Source organism: Lissotriton helveticus, chromosome 5_1, assembly GCF_964261635.1.
Source record: "Lissotriton helveticus chromosome 5_1, aLisHel1.1, whole genome shotgun sequence".
Taxonomy (NCBI): Eukaryota; Metazoa; Chordata; class Amphibia; order Caudata; family Salamandridae; genus Lissotriton; species Lissotriton helveticus.
This window is the reverse complement of record NC_136065.1, coordinates 1,591,546,592-1,591,560,399: the sequence shown is the minus strand read 5'-3', so window position 1 is coordinate 1,591,560,399 and position 13,808 is coordinate 1,591,546,592. Positions and strand designations below refer to the sequence as shown.

At 43.6% G+C, this 13,808-nt stretch overlaps 1 protein-coding gene across 1 annotated transcript in view; it reads right to left on the bottom strand.

Moving 5' to 3' along the window:
- Positions 1-13,808, bottom strand: part of LOC144753724 (glutathione S-transferase Mu 5-like) — a 145,865-nt gene that overhangs the window by 66,443 nt on the left and 65,614 nt on the right. The window contains exon 3 of the mRNA XM_078641310.1: positions 6,711-6,775. Within this exon, the coding sequence (XP_078497436.1) occupies positions 6,711-6,775 (65 nt within the window). The remainder of the gene's footprint in view (positions 1-6,710; positions 6,776-13,808) is intronic.

Genomic DNA, 13,808 nt, shown 5'->3' with positions numbered 1-13,808 from the left:
CCGAAGGCCCAGACCTAAAAGTGTTTGTTACCGTTTTTTCCCCCGAAATACTGGGCTTGGAGGGGATGGGGGGGCGCTCTAAAGTCACAAACGAGTCCAAGGATGTCTCAGCAAAGTTCTAGTATCTCAAAGCAAAATAAGCCATCCTCCAAGCAGCAAGATAGTTAAATGAAGTGACCTTTCAAGGTACGTCCTGCTATATTTTGCAAGATTTTGCCCCAGCAACCCTGGCAAGGACACAACAGTTCAGGCAATTACCGAGAAAATTCGGAAAGACAACATTAAAAACTGATCTGCAAGAGGTGGCTGCCCTGGTTGGAGTGAAGATTTCAGGCCTGAAGCATTCTACCAATGCAATGTAAGACCCATCCACCAGACCCCCTTCTGATATAGGCAACGGATTCTGGCTTCCGCAATGTCGTTCCAGGAAACAAGGGAAGAGAAGCGCTCATGGCTGAAACAGTTACCTTTGTTTCATTGTGGGAGTCATACTTGATGAGCTTTGATGCTCTTACTTGTTGTGTCTATTGATCACTGAAAATGCATGCAGATGGTTGGTATGCTAGGCCCCTTAAGGGGGAAGCTCCATTTTGTATTACAGTATGTTTGACTACCTAGGGGCTTACAGGAGCTGCTGACTGTACCTTAAATGGCTCATTACTCTTTCTAGATGTAGCTATTATTAATTGATGATGTATGCAGCCAGTTTGTATGTTGGACCCCATCAGGGAGGAAGCTCCTTTTTGACTGATGTCCTATTTGTCACCCTCACTGTATCTTATTTAGCTCACTAATGGCCACCATTTATACCGTTGACTCATTACATTACTTATTAGCTATTTTCATATGAAGGTTTCATGATTTACACGAACAAACTCCTACAGGTATTTCAACTATTTTGATTGTGGGACAACAAAGTCCCTATCTCATTTCAACTGTTTTGATTGTGGGACAACATGGTCCCTATCTCATTTTGTATAGACTCTTATTTACTGTACCTAGGACATTTTTTGGCGATATGCTGGAGGGGGAAACGGAGTCAGAGCGGGTCCAGATAGCGCCTACCCAACACGCAAGCACAAACCGCTTTACAAAAGCTTTGCTTATAACCAAGGACAAGGGAACCCTACTCACTAGGAACCAGGGTGATTAAATTATCAGAAAACAATGGCTCCTGTGGTCTTTAGACAATTATAAGTGCTGGTTAATGGTTCGCTTTTGTAAATAGTCGAAGGCGTTTCGACCCTGTGTGCAAAATAGGGTCTCTTCAGGTCCTAGAAGTGTAGGGACACCTGAAGGATGTTCTGCACAGCCTAGTGAAGGAGTTCCACCGTGAGTCTAGTGAACAAAAATGCTCACTAAGGACCCAGCCGGGCGCACTGGTGAGGGTAGAGGTGGGCTGGCAAATTATTGAATGGCACTGCCAGGAAAATTCCTATTTACAGGGATATCGGAAGGCACAGAGATTGTGTACCGCATGGATGTGTGCGCGCGGTGGAGGTGCAGGAGCACGATGGTTCCACGAGGCACGATTGGCAGCTGCTCAGTCCTTACTTATAATAAGTACTTCAATGTGGGAGGTCTTACAGGATCATGGATCTGTATGAGCCTGCAACAGGGCCGCTTCGCAGCAGAACAGCGCGAGTGTCTGCTCGGGTCACCAAATCTATGGTGAGTTCGGCTTGCTCTTTTTGACATCAATTTAACTCTTCATATCGCTATTGTGCATTTCTATATTAAGATTAAGTTGCCATTAGACCACAGGAGCCATTGTTTTCTGATAATTTCAACAGCTTTGCTGCAGTCCCTACAATCTATTGGCTTGGACGTGTGGCGAACACACACCAACACAAGGGATTATACCTTCTTTACACATTCTCGCCGCTCAAATTCAGGGCTCCATGTTCATTAGCCAATCCTTAACACATGCTATTTCAGCAGTGAAATTCCACCCCACGTGATGCCCGACCATGCCCTTGTTGAGTGGACTGGGAATGGTGACCCCCCCCACCAACGCCAAAAACTTCAATGGTTTTTCCCCGTATCCCTTACTAGAGACAGTCTCTTTATAGACGAGCTACACAAAATAATTAGGAAATACTTTCAACTAAATAAAAGTTAAAACACTAATTTTTCCCACCACCTGTGGCACTTATTTAAAGCTGTCAGAGGAAAATGTATCGCTCTTTCATCTGCCCTGACCAATCAGAAAAAACTCTGGACAGATTAGCTCTTGAAGCAGAACTTCGATCCACAAAAACACATACAGAAACACCTACAGTGACACTAAAGAGGAAGGTCACTGCCTTGAGGGGAGAAAGTTAAACGCCATCTATAATAATAGAGCTGAATACACCCTACTGCGTCTTAAATATCGAACATAGGATCAGGGAAATAAAGTAGGCACCCATCTAGCACGCCAACTCCGAGTAAAGCACGAGAAAGAATAGATTAACAGAATCTATATGGACACGGGAGTTTGTGACCTCTAGACAAGCTAAAGCCCAGGTTTTTCATAAAGCCCTCTATACTTCTGGACTGCCCTATGAGGAAGCCCAACGAGAATAAATAGCAGGAATATATTTGCTGAGTGTCAGCAGCCTAGAATGAGGAGTGGAGCAACCCCACAGAGTAGGAGATCCAGCTAGCCATATCCACCCTGAAGTAGCGGAAATCCACTGGACCCGACAGATTCACTGCACTATTTTATAAGACTTTTAGTGCAGAGCTAACACCATATCTTACATTCTTCTTTAATCATATGGCAACTAACAAGATGGTCTATTATTCCCAAACCGGGAAAGGACCCACAGTATTTTGCATCCTACAAGCCTATAGCCTTAGGTAATTTAGATGCAAAAAGCTATACTAAGAATTTGGCCACACAATCAAAAAAATATTCTCCCCAAGCGGATTCACCCAGACCAATCAAGCTATATTCGAGAGCGACAGACGCACGACGACAGACGCACGACTGGTTCTTATGTAAAGTGCTCTGACACCTTCAGGTAAAGTTCGCGCTATAGAAAATCGCATTAAATAAAATAAAAATGCATCTGGTCGTTAAAGCTACTAAGAAGCAAATTCCAGCTATCTTACTAGTGCTGGACGCTGAGAAAGCCTTCAACTAGGTGAACTGGTCCTTCCTTTTCCAAACCCTCCTTTAATGTGGCTTCCATGACAAGTTAATTGATATGGTCAGAGCATGCTATGCAAATCCTTTCACTAGTGGTACATGGAGTGGCTCTCACTACTTTTATTTGCACCACTGAGCATATAACCTTTAGCTGTGACTATTAGGGCTACACCGGAAACTCAGGGCATTCCTTTTGGGTCTGTGGAAGACCAGATCTCACTATTTTCAGACAATGTGCTTCTCTCCCTCACTGCACCCTCCAACTCCTTAAATGCTCTTCAACGAGAATTGGCTATCCACAATAATGTAAAATAGTACAGTAGAGAATAATTCACAATAGCAATCAAAACTTCAAGGTAAACAAAAAGAAGCAGTCACAAGGATCTAGTCATATGTATGCAGTAAATGCCTTTTTAGCAATCTATGTTACTAGAAATGATTTGATTTCTGTAGGCTGGACAGGTTATTATGTAAATATAATGTATAAATGGTACATTACTATTCCTTTCAACCCTCACGATCGCACCTTTACCCTAAGCACTTTACTTTGTTTCACCCTGAGCACCATTCTCCTAAGTGAATAGACAATTGTAATGTCTAACAATTGGCTTTGAGAATAAAAAGGCATTTACTTCATTCATATGACTAGGTCCTTGTGAAGGCTTTCCTTCTTATGTTTACCTTGAACTTTTGATTGCTATTGTGACCGGTTTATTGTACTGTTGTAATTACCCGGGTTCAGTTAGCAATACGTGTTACCCCATTGATACTTAACCATCCACAAGAAGGTGGCAGAATACTGCATAAACTTACATAAGTTTTTTCTTCTAAACCTGACCCTTTCCTCACACAAAATGGAGAAACTGGTGTCCTCATCCCCTTTTCTATGGATGGAAAAAGACAACCTATTTAGGGATCAAACTCACCCCCAAGATCCGAGACCTTTATGTAGCCAATTTTCTCCCGTTTGTCAGCTTAAACTAGATCTTTAACGCTGGGCTCCCATGAACCTTTCATGGCTAGGGCTGCCGCACATTCGATACCTCTTCCAAGGCTTGCCCAGCGACATGCCCATAGACTTCTTCTCAGATCTCTTTCCTCTGGTCCTACGCTTCATCTGGCAAAAATCACAGAGCACAACTCCAATATAAACAACTGACTCCCAAAGGAGAAAGGAGGCCTCTCCCTGCCAGGTTTTTATTTATATTTTAAAGAAGCACAGCTGAGGGTTATAGCAGAATGGTCCCAGAGAGAATCAGACAAGCACTGGCTCCAGATGGATAGGGCAGTGGTGGGTCGCTATATCTGGGACGTACTCTGGAAGCCACAACCCGATCGTCCACTTAACGGTCATCTGAGCAAGTCTATTCATACGACTCTTAAAGTGTGGGATACTGTTGCCCGATTGCATGGCTAGACATACTCTTGTTTTCCATACACCCAAATTCATTTCAATCCTGCCTTTTCCCCACCCGTTACATCGGGACCCTTTGATCCTGGGAGGGGGCCCTCTTATCTCAGACCTTTTTCATGATTGGGACATTCTCACTTCTGAACAGTCAGATTTTGGAATATCATCTTCTGAAAGATACCACTACACTCAACTGAAACACTGGTCCCTACAACCGAATGTCCGTGAAGCAGGCACCAGCGAGCTTCCCTTTTATTGAGAAATTGGTACGGCAGGCAGGAGGAACCAGAGATCTAGTTTTGGACCTTAACTCCCATCTACTTAACACCCTTCCCTCAGCCACACAATGACATGCCCAATTATGGACGAAGATCCTTGGCGACCCTATATATGAAAGCCAATGGCAGAAACTGTGCATCGATATTCCATGATACAGTCATTCCTGGGACTTAGAGAGGCCCATTATAAAGGTCTTATTTGATTGGTATCTCCATCCCAGTAAACTCAAAACTATATCTCTGAACAGATCTCTGCTGGAAGGGTTCTGGCCTACTTGGTGACTTCCAGCATATATGATGGGACTGCCTGATCATACAACCATTCGGGGCAGAAATTCCAGAACAAATTAAAACTATACTGGGTTACCCCATGACATCCTCCCGCCGTATTTGCACTTTTGGGGTTACTCAATGACGCCTTAAAATGTCACACCTCAAGTGATCTTGCCATTCTATTGCTTTGCTTGGGGTATGCCAAGATGGCTCTAGCAGCTGCCTGGTAGAAAACCAAGGCTCCCTCCATTTCACCATGGCATGTCAGGCTATGGCAAGCATTAAGGATGGAACAGATTACAGATATACTGCTTGACACATACAAGAATTTGGAGAATAAATGGTGGCCCTTGGTCACTTTTCTCTCAAAAGGCCTGCCACTATTCCCTTGTCCAACCAGCACTATAGTTTTAAACCTCTTTCAATTTGGACTCTTACCGATCGCTTGGAGAGCACCTTCGGAACTGGTTAGTCTTGTGCCTAACACACCTAATACCAATCTACCTGAATATTATGTGAATCCCTTTTTACTATGTCTTCCTGCATGGATTATTGTTGGTTTGGGGGGTAGGGGACTTATGGGGCACTGAAATTATCTTAATCACCTGACTGTTCAAGTAACTTTTGTTTGAAATAGTACCCATCATTGTCGTTGTGTATAATGGCTTACATCCAATGTAGAGTGTCACTGATATTGTGCCCGGGAAAAAGTTAAAAAAAAAAAAAAAAAAAAAAAAAAGTTAGACTAAAGAAAAAGAAAATACACACATTCGCAAAAGATGTGGCCTGGGCGCCTGGATTCCAGTTACAGAGGATGAATAGGTGTAATCTTTGCAAGGGAGGAAAGTGCAGACAGTCAATATGCCCAGTGCGCTTCCTCCAGAAGCGGATGTCGGCCTTCTTTACAAGCAAGCATAAGAGACAAGGCTGCCCATGGTATCTGCGGTGCAGTTTGTTATGCTCCAAGCCCAGGCTTTGTATGGGAACAATGTCTGAAATCTAGGACTTTACATGTAATAGGTCGAGCGGGGAGTATTAGTCACAAAACAGCACACCACAGGAGTAAAATGTAAGGCAAGAAGTAGGAGCCGGCGAAGGTAGGAACAGCACTTTACAGAATCCAACTACCACATCCAGGCTAAAAATAAGGTGGTTTACTAAAGACTGGTAATAGTGCCTTGTTGTAGTGTGCCAATCCAAACATCCTGCTAATCTCACCCAGGTTTAGCTATATTGAAGGAAATGCACCCTCTGCTGAGGAGGTGGAATGTATACAGGTACAGATGGCAGTATATTAATGCAATATTGCCTGAACACAGCAATGCCAGTGCCACTCTGCTAAGCCCACTTATGAAGATGCTGAAGCCGTCTGGTGCATTATATTGCAGTACTTGCACAATGTTTCCGGTCCCTTAGAAGGTCACAAAGTGCTTTCATGTAGGAACGTGAGCAAGACTTACTGAGCAATGAGACTCGGTATACCTGGATAATGTAGTGTGATTTAAAGTGGTCATGGGAGGCGTGCAGCATGGAAATAACCATTATACCATCTCATGTTTACCCGTTCGAAGATCCGCCCATACCCAGAACAACCCTGAGAAACATATCTTACATTCGGGAAGTCCAGTCCCAGCGTTTCCTTTTCCTTCAGCCACTGGCTTTTGTCGTAATCTGGAGCTGAAAGACAAAATGACCATTACTAAAATGATCACTGTACAATAAGGCCAGCCCTTCATTCCCCCCCCCCCCCCAATTACACCCATCATCACGTTGCACCAATTCCTGACAGCTTTTGTTGCCTTTGTCCATCACATCTCCTTGTAAGACATCTCTCAATAGAGGAGGGCAGCCATATCGAGCCAACACCGAACCCTCACTCACTCTGTGAAAGGAATTAGGCTGATTCCAAATCTTCCACACTGCCAGACCCAATTTATTTCCAACCGGTTCCCACTTCAATACTACGGTGTAACTAAATAATATGCCATTTTCTAACTAACTAGCAACCAAATACTCGTTCCTCCAACCACAAAGGCCAGATTTCCTCCCCCGTCCCTCCAAACACCCTTTACCGAAACTGCCGCCTTCACCACCACAAAGGATCCATTTGTTCCAATAGCTCTACCCTTCTGCTTCAGCCTGCCAGTGAACCACCCACTAGGCCCAGGACTCCTTTACTGTGGGGCTTCATCACTGGGCAGCAGATCTTCCCATTGGTCAGTCTTCAGACAGCAGAGCAGTCGCTGGCTCTGCTCTAGGAAGACTGACTGCGACCGTCCGATAGAATGGAGGCCATGACATCACTGTTCACCCTATTTAGAGAGGACAGTCTGAGGTCCTTAAATCCGATCTCTACCAACAGATAGAAGGTGGTCATGAAAAAAGTAATTAAAAAAATAAAAATATTTTACAGGAGGGTGCTGACCACTTATTAACAAGCTCAATAGTATCAAACCCACTGAAATTATCAAACTAGTAGAGCACTTTTATTAAACGCATCCTCAACTAGGCCTCTATTAAAGGAGTTTAATACATGTGAAGCAGTTTAAGGGCAGTGGAGCCTTAGAGTACATACACATTTTGTATGGAATAATATGCCAGTACACACTCAACAGAACTACAGCAATGTTCAAGAAAGAGCTCACTAAACATTTACTGACCGTTAGTTGAGCGCACAAAGTCGAGGACGTGTTTCAGACAAATGCTTAACTAGCCTCTAGGTGTTCAGCTGGGCTCTGAATAGCTAAACTACTGTTCTACAAAGTTTGTGCACTTGGAGTACATTCAAAGACTGTGGTTAAGACGTACTCATGGTTCAGGCTGCGTGGTAGAGGCATGCGTGGTTCAGCCATGCGTGCCGCTATCATACAAACGTTTGAGTGGAACATTGACTGGGCAAGTGGACAGGAGCCTAAGATACGGAGCTGCACATTCCGCAGTTATTCAGAGTGTTTTTACTTGAAGAAATGATGGCAGTCTATTTCCATTTAATATGGGCTGGAGCATAAACCCCAAACATTAGAACTCTACAATGTATGTAACAAAACAGCAGTGCAACTGCAGCATTGCAAAAAAGTGTAACACTTGCAAAGAGGATACAACTGCTTGGGGCAACGTTTACAGATTCTGGGACAAGAATGAGGGAAGGTTTGAGGCTTGATCTAGAAAAAACTACGAGGACGGGTAAACAGTACGGATAGAGAAGAAAAAACACATACCGGGCAAACTAAACAATTAAAAAAATTGTTCAGTGAACAGGAATAGGATCCTTGTTGCCTGTTGAGACATTAGCGGAAATACTCATTGACTAACAAGGAGAAGAGCTTGGCTGAATAGTGATGGATGCGCTCCCAAGAGCGCAATACCTATATAGGTGAAGGCCAGGCAGCTATTTTTAAATATGGAAATCTATTTTGAACCTTCCAGCATAGAGCTGACCAACGCACCCTACCTCAAGTCTTTGTGCTCAGGTGTTTTTGGGTTCTGGGCTGCCTGGAGATGGTGCTACCTTATTCTACACTATTTCCTGTCAAGGTTATGATGCACCCTGCACACTTCACTGCCAATGCTCTCTTCCACAAGCCCCTGAAGACTTGGCTCTTCACCATCCAACCATGGGGAGCATTTCACGTACCTCGACTGCTGGCCCCTTCCGCAGCGCCTTCAGGCAAAGATCGCCCTTTATAAGATGAATATTCATTCAATGGATTACACCTGCTAGCCCTGCGTGCAACGAGTAGTGTTGCGCACTAATCCGCAAATATTTTCCTCCATATGGGGGAGGGGGGGGTTACATTCACCATCTGAAGCATCATGGGTTTGGCTATTAGCTGCACCCCAGATGTTACTGTTTACTGGTATTTTTTTGTTCTGAGGCAGTTCCACTCCCTTGTACCTCTCCCATAATCATTCCTATGCCAAGAACTTTTTACTTTTCCTTGAACCATTTTGCTTTGGTCTCATGTGGTACTTATTGTATCATGTTGCTTTAGTGATGTATTCATTATCTTTATACTGTTTTATTAGCAAAGAGTGCCATCACCCTTGAGGGTATCCTAGCACTGAGCAGGTGTGTGCCATCCCCATCTACGATAGGTTGGGTATTGACAAGACAGGTCTTCAGCTTCTTGCAGAATTCGTGTAGAGGACAGGCGGCTCATATGTGGAGTGTGAGGCTGATCCAACCTTTAGGAGTGATGCAAGAGAAAGCCCATCCTCCTGATCTGGTTCCGTGTAATGCGTGGGACGTCTGCGAGTAAAGGAGTCCTGCGGAGCAGAGGTGGCTGGGTGGTTGGTGGAAGGAGAGGAAACTGTTCAGGTAGATGGGGGCCTAAGTTGTGTAGTACCCTGAATGTATAGGAGTTTGATAGGAGTGCGTTTGTGTATTTGGAGCTAGTGGAGCTCCGAGGCATGGTGGGATGAGAGTTGTGTGGGATGTTGTGGAGGAGTCAGGCTGCCGAGCTCTGAATGATTCCCAGTCTTGATAATGCAATATGTATTTTGTTTCTTACCTGCGGGATATTGCAGATTACACAGTCTTTAAAAGTATGTTACTTCCACTGTCTGAATTGCCGATATATATATAAAAAAAATTATTATAAAGACAACCAACAAAAAGGTAAGCACCAAAATGAAACCGGATTTCCACATAAACACCAAATACTTGGTGCTACACAGAATGCTCCACTGTAAGTCAGTACAGTGTTGTGCGTTGAACACCGGGGACCTAGGGTTGGCTGAGGCAACAAATATTTCCTGTGCTGAAGTTAATCAGCAGTTCCACGGGTCAGGAGATTAACTGTGGACAGTTCACATTCTTCATTAGAAACAAGCTTCACAGAATAACTTTCTTGTATAAACCGTGGTACAGAACAGAGATGCGCATTGTCCAGCCTGCATATTTTACTGTGTATCAATTTCAGGATGGGGCTCTACTGCAAGATTTTGACTTCCATTTGTCCACAATCTAAGGAATTCTTTGATAGAAGTTCAAATGAAATACAATTTCCAACTAGAACTGCAAATATTTCCATGCTCTCGTCCCTTTTAAGGTTTGCAGATTCAGGAAGAAGTTGAGGTCACAAAAGTCTTTAGTTTTTGTGTACTGTAAAGGAATAGCAAATGTGGGTTTTTGGCTACTTGAGCGCATGTCATTCGTGAAATTAACAAGTCAAACGCCTCGAGTAAACGGCTTGTGATAGTCGGAGCCAAACACTAGAAGCCAGGATTGTGCACAACACGTGATCTATATGAATACATGCTGCAAACAGCACTTTTAATGCGAGACATCGATCCTAACAAGGTCACAAACACGTAAATTAAGTAAAAATAAAAAAAAAGGAGTCCATCACTTCTATTAAACAGAGTATTCAGTGAAAAGTAAAAAAAAAGTTAATTCTTGGCTTTTACCCCTCTTGCAAGGGCAACAGAGGTTCAGAATGCCCACGTCTGGTTGGGTTACGAAACCTACTGCGAAATCATTTACTAGATGGTACCTTATCACTGCTATTGCGCCACAGCGTCAACAAAAGTTGAAGTCACGAAGCAAAGAATGGTGTTTAAAACAAAAAAAAAACTCTATAAAAAAAAATCTACACAGCACACTCACCTAGGTTGCACCAGTTAAATCACAGAAGGGCACATTGCTTTTTCTTTGGCAAGGGGAGATTGCGTGATTTGCCGAGATTCCCAGGATGTTGCGCCAACACGGAGACTAGAACCGGTTTTGCTAATTCCAAAGTCAGCAGCTCTAGATGTATCGCCACATCCTCTCCCCGAATTTGAAACATTAAGCTAGTCTACTAATCTAGGGATCAGAGTGAAAGAGTACAATGATTTTTACTAGGTAAAAAGACTGGTCAACTAAACCCCCCCCCCCCCCCAAAAAAAAACCACCCACCAACATTGGCAAAGCAAATAAACCATGCCTATGCAAGTGAATTAGCCATGTGGTGCACCAGTGTGGCTGCTGTTTAGCATGGCAGGATGTAATGTAGGGGCGGAGTGGGGGGGCGGTAGAAGAGGGGACTAAATTAGAGTGAGGTAGGGTGGAGTGGAATGAGGAAGATTGGAGTGAAGGAGATTGGGGTAGTGCGGAGTAGACTGGGGGAGGGGGGGTAGAGTGGAGTAGAGTAGCAGCAACGGTAACCGTGTAACATGCTAATGAGTGGCATTCTTGATAACAGCGCCATACAGACCATGCCGGGATTTGTAACGAGAACAGTGAAAGTACACGAATAGAACGTTTACTGCTGCTGACTATAAACAGCACTGCCTGAAGTCCACCCACAGGGGAGCATTAATGGCTTAATTACAACAATGGCGTGTTTTAGCATAGCCTCATATCCTGTGAATCGAGGCAAAAAAAATCACTTGGTTTTTTTTTTGTGTTTTTTTTTTTTTTTTTACTTACGCAAGTTGAGAGTTAAAGCAGTCTCATCATTGCAATATCACATTACAGTCCAATTTTCATGCGCCATAGTACCTCAATGTACATGGACTACAGCTATTTAAAGATTTGGAAGGTTATTGTTTCGATTTCTCCTCATCGCCATATCTTCTGTTTGGAGAAGTACAAATCTCCCCCCTAAATGCATTCCTCCTACCCCATTTCCAATCCCACTTCTTAGGGCAGCCCCACTGCTTGTAGACCTTCTCTGCAATCATACATCAATCCATCTCTACCACCCATCCCACCACTAATGGCCATGTGTTGGATCCCTAGTGCATTGCTATAGCTCGCTTCATCAGCAAGTGCCACCCACTGTTGCTCTAAGTCTGTCAGGTCGGTGGCCTCCCGTATGTTCAGAATCCCCATTCGCAGTGATAATTGGAGGTGTTCACGGTCTCATTTTATGGGTTGCACTGTTCCACAGAGGACACGGAATGGGACAGTACCACAGGATATGGTAAAAGGTACTGTCTTGGCTGCATCCTCTAAGGCATATTGCATCTGTTCGTCTTCCTATTTTGGCCAGAAGTACTTCAGAGAGATGGGTACTGTGGAGTATTTTTAGTTGTATAAGGCGGAAGCTGTGGTTTATTGCAGATTCCCTAGGGGATATTCATGCAGTTTGCCAAGCTTCATCGCCTATTGGCCCTATGTCTGTTTGCCAGCGTTCTCAAAGAGCATGGACAGAGACAGGCAAGTTATTACAGAGTTTACGGTACAGGAGCGAGCCCCCCTCAAGAGCGGTTACGAGAGGAGGTGGTCTTCTAAGGGGGAGGAGTCTGGCAAGGAGGGCAGGTCTGGAACGCTTGCGAGTAGAGCGTGTCTGATCTGCAAATAAATATCGAAAAAACCTGGTGCAAGATCATGTTTGGAATTCCCTAAATGTGAGAAGTTTTCCCTTAATGATCAAGTCCCCTATGTTGGTTATGCCAATGGTGTCCAGTTTATCAAACCCAGTATGGTGGCAAAGCGATCCCAACCGTTGAGGACCACAGCGGTGTAGCTTTTGTGAATTTATCCGCCCACTCCAGGCGCTTAGTGGCCTTGTGCCAGATGGCCACAGTTTGTGACATAAGTCCCAAATATCAGCCTCTTCGGACCTTACTGTAAAGAGCATCCAGATATCCCTTCAACCCGGTTTGTTATTGTTCAAGGTGGAAAGACTGGTTCAACGGGCACTTGATATTTTTTATCCTGGGAGATTAACTTGTGTAATGTAACTGGTGCTCATATAAAGCGCCCGCCCAGTCAAGTAGAGTTTGCACTATATAAAAATAAATAAATAAATAAAAAAAAAAAGTACCTCCATTCACAGCGGGAGCGGTGAACAGACATTAAGTTAAATCAGTCTGTATTTCGTCCATGCTCTTCAGAAAGTTACGCAGTAAAAGGGACGCCTTGCAAGTGCTGCCGAATTGGAAGGCAACAATATAGATTGAGAAGGATGTCAACGAATGGTAAGCAATGGGCAGGCTTAAATCCCCCCTTTTTTTTTTTAGAGAGAGTTTTATTCAAAATCAATACAATAGGTGGTTGCCAAACCACAGTGCATGCGTTGCATGCAGGCTCAACCTAAAACGCTTGGTGAAGCTACTGCTGATGTCGTGGAGTGCTTTTAATACTCGTAATGGACATTGGCTGAAAAGACTTCCATAGAGAAGTAGGAAATGCAACCTGTGCAGAGGTTCCTAGCTCGCCTTACTGGTCACCATGTGGTATCTGCTCTTTACCAGAAGACCAAGTGAAGGTCGCCTATTTCATATGAAACGGAGTTGACAGGTCAGTGCTACCCACAGAATGGCATCTGGTCATCCTACAAATAGTTAAAGACCATTCATTTGTCCGCATTCTAAAGTGCTTAAATATTGCATGCTTTATGTGGTACGTAGTTTTAGATAAACGTCAACCTCTAGCACTGCATTTCAAAGTTTAGCCGATTTAATACTATTGCAATTTATAAAATGTTGACATCACCAGTAGAAGGAAAATACTTTAGTTCTGTGTTAATGTGGCAGCAACACAACTCATTACATTTACTAATCAAGTTAAGTGTTCAAATCAAGTTTACACAGGAGAAAATGTTTTATATATTTAATTAGGAATATGCCGTATTACGGTTACCAATTCGGACAAGATGTAAACTCAACTTGCACCACAGGGACCATAAAAAAGGCACACTGAGTTAATGCAGCACTCTAGTCCCTCAGTGGAAATTTGCCACATTGACCATGCTAAGGTAAAGCAATTGTTTCTCTTTGG